The sequence below is a fragment of the Heptranchias perlo genome, chromosome 43, assembly GCF_035084215.1.
Source record: "Heptranchias perlo isolate sHepPer1 chromosome 43, sHepPer1.hap1, whole genome shotgun sequence".
NCBI lineage: Eukaryota > Metazoa > Chordata > Chondrichthyes > Hexanchiformes > Hexanchidae > Heptranchias > Heptranchias perlo.
In genome coordinates this window covers 9,623,409-9,631,342 of record NC_090367.1, presented here as the reverse complement: position 1 = coordinate 9,631,342, position 7,934 = coordinate 9,623,409, and the positions used below count along the sequence as shown (strand labels likewise).

At 49.9% G+C, this 7,934-nt stretch overlaps 1 protein-coding gene across 3 annotated transcripts in view; it reads left to right on the top strand.

Annotated features, from left to right (window-relative positions):
- Window positions 1–7,934, top strand: part of LOC137306496 (pyruvate carboxylase, mitochondrial-like) — a 1,155,436-nt gene that overhangs the window by 802,017 nt on the left and 345,485 nt on the right. For all 3 annotated transcript variants that reach the window (XM_067975757.1, XM_067975758.1, XM_067975759.1), the window contains one exon: window positions 4,049–4,138. In XM_067975757.1, coding sequence (XP_067831858.1) covers window positions 4,049–4,138 — 90 coding nt within the window. The remainder of the gene's footprint in view (window positions 1–4,048; window positions 4,139–7,934) is intronic.

Here is a 7,934-nt window from a genome sequence, read left to right as displayed (position 1 = left end):
CACACTCTCACATGCACAAACACACACTCACTCACATACGCACACTCACGCACACACACTCACTCACATACACACTCACACACACTCACTCACTCTCACACACACACACTCACACACACACGCACACACACACGCACACATGCACACAAACACACTGACTCACATACACACTCACTCACACGCACTCACTCACTCTCACACACACAGACTCACACACACACTCACTCACACTCTCACATACACACTCACTCACTCACACACACATGCTCACTCACACTCACACACACTCACACACTCCCACACCCACTCAATCACACAAACACATACACACTCACTCACACATACACACACTCACACACACACACTCACTCACATACACACTCACTCACACACACTCACTCACTCTCACACATATACACACTGACCCACACTCATACACACACACTCATTCACACTCTCACATACACACTCACACACACATGCACACACACACTCACACTCACATGTACACTCACACACACACACGCACTCAACGACACATACACTCACACACATGCACACGCGCACACACACGCACAGACACACTCATTCACTCACACACTCATTCACTCACACACTCACATACACACGTGTATGCATACACTCACACACACACACACACACACTTGCTCACCCACACACTCACATACACACACTTGCTCACATACACTTGCCCACATACACACTCACTCACACACACACTCACTCACACACACATACACACTCACACACACATTCACATACACATGTGCACACACACACTCACACTCACTCACTCACACACACACTTGCTCCCACACACACTCACTCACACACACTTGCTCACACACTCACTCACACACACACTTGCTCATACACATACACTCATTCACACACACACACTTGCTCACACACTCGCTCACATACACACTCACTCATACACATACACACATACTCACACATACACACTCATGCACAAACACACACACACTCGCACACACTCACACACATACACATATAAACACACCCCCTCACACTCACTCTCACACAAATACACTCACTCACTGACTCTCACACAAACACACACATACACACTCACTCACACACACACTCACACATGCACATACACAGATATACGGACAGGGACACACCAGACACAAACACACACACATACTTACACATGTAGGGAGAGAATTCCAGATTCCCACGACCCTGTTTCTCAGGAAGTGCTTTCTGACATGAGCCCGAGAATCATAGAACGGTTACAGCACAGAAGGAGGCCATTCGGCCCATGAAGCCTGTGCCGGCTCTTTGTAAGAGCAATCCAGTTCGTCCCACTCCCCCGCTCTTTCCCTGCAAATTTTTTCCCTTCAAGAATTTATCCAATTCCCTTTTGAAGGCCACGATTGAATCTGCTTCCTTTCAGGCAGCGCATTCCAGATCGTAACAACTTGCCGCGTAAAAAAGTTTTCCCTCGTCTCCCCTCGGGTTCTTTTGCCAATCACCTTAAATCTGTGTCCTCTGGTTCTCGACCCTTCTGCCAATGGGAACAGTTTCTTTTTATTTACTTTGAACGGCCTGGCTCTAATTTTAAGGTGATGCCCCCTAGTTCTGGACTCCCCCCACCAGAGGAAATAGTTTCTCTCGATCGACCCTATCGAATCCTTTAATCATCTTAAACCCCTCGATTAGATCACCCCTTAATCTTCTACACTCGAGGGAATACAAGCCTCGTCTCTGCAACCTGTCCTCGTAATTTAACCCTTTTAGCCCCGGTGTTATTCTGGTGAATCTGCACTGCACCCCCTCCGAGGCCGATATATCCTTCCTGAGGGGACGGTGCCCAGAACTGGACGCAGTATCTCCAGACGGGGTCTGACCAGAGCTTTGTACAACTGAAGCATCTCTTCCTCACATTGGTTCAAGTGCTCTGTCACTTTGTCCCGAATGACAGACTCTCGTAGCCCCCCCCCACAACTGGCCTTAAACTGACAGGCCTGTGGTTTCCCAGTCTCTCTCCCCCCCCCCCTTCTTAAATAGTGGCGTGACGTTAGTAATTGTCCAGTCGAACAGCACAGTTCCTGAACGAACAGAGCGTTGAACAAGGGAGAAGGGTGGTGGAGAGCCACTCCTTGGGCAACCCTCGGCTTTGGTAGAGAGGGGTCGGGGATAGCCCTGGGGGTCCCGGGGTTTGACAGCAGCGCAATGGGGGGGGGGGGCGAAGGGGTCTAACCGGGGGTGGCAGTGGGGGGAAGCCCATGCACCCCTGTGGAGGGGAAACCTGGGGTTTGGTAGAACTGGGGCATGGAATTTGGGATTTGGCTCACGTAGATCTGGTGTCTGTCAGAATGAAGGGGGTAGAGAGTGGGCACGGGCTTCTGAGGGGGCACAGGGAGGTGTCCCTGGTCTGGCAGCAGTGGATGTCCAAAGGGACTTAGGGGTTCAGGAACATCGATCATTGAAGTGTCATGAACAGGTGCAGAAAATAATCAATAAGGCTAATGGAATGCTGGCCTTTATATCTAGAGGACTAGAGTACAAGGGGGCAGAAGTTATGCTGCAGCTATACAAAACCCTGGTTAGACCGCACCTGGAGTACTGTGAGCAGTTCTGGGCACCGCACCTTCGGAAGGACATATTGGCCTTGGAGGGAGTGCAGCGTAGGTTTACTAGAATGATACCCGGACTTCAAGGGTTAAGTTACGAGGAGAGATTACACAAATTGGGGTTGTATTCTCCGGAGTTTCGAAGGTTAAGGGGTGATCTGATCGAAGTTTATAAGATATTAAGGGGAACGGATAGGGTGGATAGAGAGAAACTATTTCCGCTGGTTGGGGATTCTAGGAGTAGGGGGCACAGTCTAAAAATTAGAGCCAGACCTTTCAGGCGTGAGATCAGAAAACATTTCGACACACAAAGGGTGGTAGAAGTTTGGAACTCTCTTCCGCAAATGGCAATTGATACTAGCTCAATTGCTAAATTTAATTCTGAGATAGATAGCTTTTTGGCAACCAAAGGTATTAAGGGATATGGGCCAAAGGCAGGTATATGGAGTTCGATCACAGATCAGCCATGATCTTATCAAATGGCGGAGCAGGCACGAGGGGCTGAATGGCCTACTCCTGTTCCTATGTTCCTATGTTCCTAGAAGCCTATTTTTACATGCTGGGACATTCTGCACATGCTCAAGACATCCAGCTGTGCTTGGAGACTCTCTAACTGTTCTGGGGGGGAATAATGTACTGTTGAAGCCGTGGCTTTTGGGACAAGCTGGTGCCTTGAAGTAAAAACTTGAAGGAAGCCATTAATAACACAAAAGATAATTCTGTAGGTGAATGTAATCATATTATTGGGAAATGTGTAATTTTTATTTATTTTTGTTGAAGCTTTATTTTGGACATTAGAAATTTCAGTTACTGAAAAAATGTGGATTTTTTTTCAAAAATATTGAGTGATTTAATTGGTTTATCAACAATGTATGATGGCAAAATGTTGACATAGGGTTTTCCCATTATAAAGCCTTGACTTAAAAAATGTAATTCAAAAACCATGCCACAAAGTAAGGTTAACATGTACAGAAAGAATGTGCCTTATGTTGCCTTTTAATATATCACGAATCAACCTCCTGTGGCGTTGCTCATTGGGAGTGTCGTCTCCCAAGTGAAGTGGGGTTAGAGGGGAGAGTATATTTGGACCAGGTCATGCAGACGTAATTCAGTCCCCGTTTTAAAGTCATGCAGTCCTTATTTTTAAATATGATACTCGGTTTCATATCGTTATTCCCAGTGAAATCGCAAAACCTTTGTCAATTTGGGAAGCAAGGGACTAGAATTGGTTGGAACAAAGCAGCTCCTGCACAACAGACTGAGGAGTTGGGAGATGCTACAGCGCCATCACTGGCGACAGGGTGTAATTGCAGCGTGACAAGTTTACATAGGCAGTTCCCATTATAAATGCGGGCATATGAATTTGTCACGGTAATGGACGTGGATTTTTGCACCCTGCTGTGACACTGTTGTCACTTTTTCAGGCCACGTTATGGTGAACGGACCATCGACTCCCATTCCAGTCAAGGTCAAATCTTCCACTGTGGAGCCCAACATCCCTCAGGTTCCATTAGGTAAGTGCTCCGATGCTGGCATCCGATGGGATTCGGTTGTGTTTATTTCTTTGCCTTCAACTGGTTGTCTTGCTGTCTCCTCTTGCCCTCGGTCAGGCCTTTCAACTGTTCTCAGAATTTTGAGAAAGAAACACAAAAGGTCTTGACCATGAGACCACTGCTCCCATCGACCCTGCCCTCGGGCTCCTTACTGTCATTCTGCAATCAATAGTGTTGAATGCTACTGACTGATTTTAGTAATTTAGCAACCTTTGTAAAACCTGCCACAGCTTTCTGCTCTGTCACCCCTTCTATCCATTAATTTGTTGATTCTTCTGGGGCCCAGTCTTCAAACGCTGTACCCAAACTTTTTTGAATCCAATTTAAAGGGCATCATCCCGCTGCCCTCCATCCCTGTTCCCAGATGTCGGAAGAGTTTGTGATCGTCACACGCGTGTCCGTCAGACTCACTTGGCCGAATAGCACCTGCGACCAAGATGGCGGGCAGCTGGGCCCCAGGTTTTATTTTCAGCCGCTGGGAGGATGCAAATTGTCGTGGGCGAAAACGTTGGGTCATTTTAACTATCCCAACTGAGATTGGGGTAAAGTCAAGGTGGTCCAAGGTAATTGGCAAAAGAACCAGAGGGGGGAGATGAGGAGAATTTTTTTTTTTAAGCAGCGAGTTGTGATGATCTGGAACGCGCTGCCTGAAAGGGCGGTGGAAGCAGATTCAATAATAACTTTCAAAAGGGAATTGCATAAATACTTGAAGGGAAAAAATTTTCAGGGCTACGGGGAAAGGGCAGGGGGGAGTGGGACTTATTGGATTGCTCTTTCAAAGAGTCAGCACAGGCACAATGGGCCGAATGGCCTCCTTCTGTGCTGTACGATTCTATGACGCTATGGAAGTGGGGAGCACTTTGTAAAATCCATCGAGGGCTGCTTCTGAGATCAATAAGTTTTATAAGAACATGAGAAATAGGAGCAGGAGAAGGCCATTCGGCCCCTCGAGTCTGCTCCGCCATTCAATCAGATCATGGCTGATCTTCGACCTCAACTCCACTTTCCCGCCCGATCCCCATATCCCCTGAGTCCCCGAGAGTCCAAAAATCTATCGATCTCAGTCTTGAGTATAATCAACGACTGAGCATCCACAGCCTTCTGGGGTAGAGAATTCCAAAGATTCACAACCCTCTGAGTGAAGAAATTCCTCCTCATCTCAGTCTTGAATGGCCGACCCCTTGTCCTGAGACTACGCCCCCTGGTTCTAGACTCTCCAGCCAGGGGAAACAACCTCTCAGCATCTACCCTGTCAAGCCCCCTCAGAATCTTAGACGTTTCAATGAGATCACCTCTCATTCTTCTAAACTCCAGAGAGTATCGGCCCATTCTACTCAACCTCCCCTCATAGGACAACCCTGTCATCTAATCCAAAAAGCATTGCTTGATTTAGTTCCGGGAACTGACCTGAGAGCAGAAGAGGAATTGGGAAACACTGATCACAACATGGTTAAGTTCAAAGTAAGAATGGACAAGGAAACAAAGAGTCAAAGTTATGGGTTGCAGGACTGGAAAGGAGAAAAGTTCAGTTGGATAAGAGGATAGTCAACAATAAAAGCTAAATACCGCGGATGTTGCAAATCTGGAATAAAAACAGAAAATGCTGGAGATACTCAGCAAGGCAGGCCATACCTGTGGAGAAAGAAACAGAGTTAACGTTTCAGGTCGATGACCTTTCATCAGAACTGGAAGGCGTTAAGAGTTAACGGTTTTTGAGCAAGTAAAGAGCCAGGGGAAGGGGGGGAGAGAGGAGAGGGGAGGAAAGAACAAAAGGGAAGGGGGGAGGGCAGGAGTGATTACACGACAAAAGGCACGAGGCAAGGAGGGGGGGGATGGGACAAGTAAAGAAACAAGAGTTGGGTCGAGGGGAGGTGGATGCAGAGAGTACAAAATAAGGACATTCCTGGAGGACATAAAACGATCGCTCATGGAGAAATAAGAGGCTTAAACGAAACTGAAATTCAAAAGGGAGGCTGGAGATGAGAACTGGAGCTGAGAAAATTGTGAGGTGTGTAGAAAGGGCGGTGGGGAGGTGAAAAGGGAGAGAACAGCGAAAAGGAAAGATTAAAAAAGGCCAGCAGATAATATAAAAGGAAATAGTGAAAGGTTTTATAGGGATATAGAAATGAAAGAATAGTTAGAGAGAGGGAGGGGCCACACAGTGATGGAGAGAGAGAGGACCACACAGTGATGGAGAGAGGGGACCACACAGTGATGGAGAGAGGGGACCACACAGTGATGGGGAGAGGGGACCACACAGTGATGGAGAGAGGGGACCACACAGTGATGGAGAGAGGGAGGGGCCACACAGTGATGGAGAGAGGGGACCACACAGTGATGGGGAGAGGGGACCACACAGTGATGGAGAGAGGGAGGGGCCACACAGTGATGGAGAGAGGGGACCACACAGTGATGGAGAGAGGGAGGGGCCACACAGTGATGGAGAGAGGGGGAACACACAGTGATGGAGAGAGGGGGACCACACAGTGATGGAGAGAGGGGGACCACACAGTGATGGAGAGAGGGGGGGGAGCACACAGTGATGGAGAGAGGGGGGACCACACAGTGATGGAGAGGGGGGGGACCACACAGTGATGGAGAGGGGGACCACACAGTGATGGAGAGAGGGGGACCACACAGTGATGGAGAGAGGGGGACCACACAGTGATGGAGAGAGGGGAACACACAGTGATGGAGAGAGGGGAACACACAGTGATGGAGAGAGGGGACCACACAGTGATGGAGAGAGGGGGGGACCACACAGTGATGGAGAGAGGGAGGGGCCACACAGTGATGGAGAGAGGGGGACCACACAGTGATGGAGAGGGGGGGACCACACAGTGATGGAGAGAGAGGGACCACACAGTGATGGAGAGGGGGGGACCACACAGTGATGGAGAGAGGGGGGGGACCACACAGTGATGGAGAGGGGGGGGACCACACAGTGATGGAGAGAGGGGGGGACCACACAGTGATGGAGAGAGGGGGGGACCACACAGTGATGGAGAGGGGGGGGGGACCACACAGTGATGGAGAGGGGGGGGGACCACACAGTGATGGAGAGAGGGGGACCACACAGTGATGGAGAGAGAGGGGAACACACAGTGATGGAGAGAGGGGACCACACAGTGATGGAGAGGGGGGACCACACAGTGATGGAGAGGGGGGACCACACAGTGATGGGAGAGGGGGACCACACAGTGATGGAGAGGGGGGGACCACACAGTGATGGAGAGGGGGGGACCACACAGTGATGGAGAGAGGGAGCACACAGTGATGGAGAGGGGGGGACCACACAGTGATGGAGAGAGGGGGACCACACAGTGATGGGGAGGGGGGGACCACACAGTGATGGAGAGGGGGGACCACACAGTGATGGAGAGAGGGGGACCACACAGTGATGGAGAGAGGGGGGGACCACACAGTGATGGGAGAGGGGGACCACACAGTGATGGAGAGGGGGGGACCACACAGTGATGGAGAGGGGGGGACCACACAGTGATGGAGAGAGGGGAGCACACAGTGATGGAGAGGGGGGACCACACAGTGATGGAGAGAGGGGGGACCACACAGTGATGGAGAGAGGGGGGACCACACAGTGATGGAGAGGGGGGGACCACACAGTGATGGAGAGAGGGGGACCACACAGTGATGGAGAGAGGGGGACCACACAGTGATGGAGAGGGGGGACCACACAGTGATGGAGAGAGGGGACCACACAGTGATGGAGAGAGGGGGGACCACACAGTGATGGAGA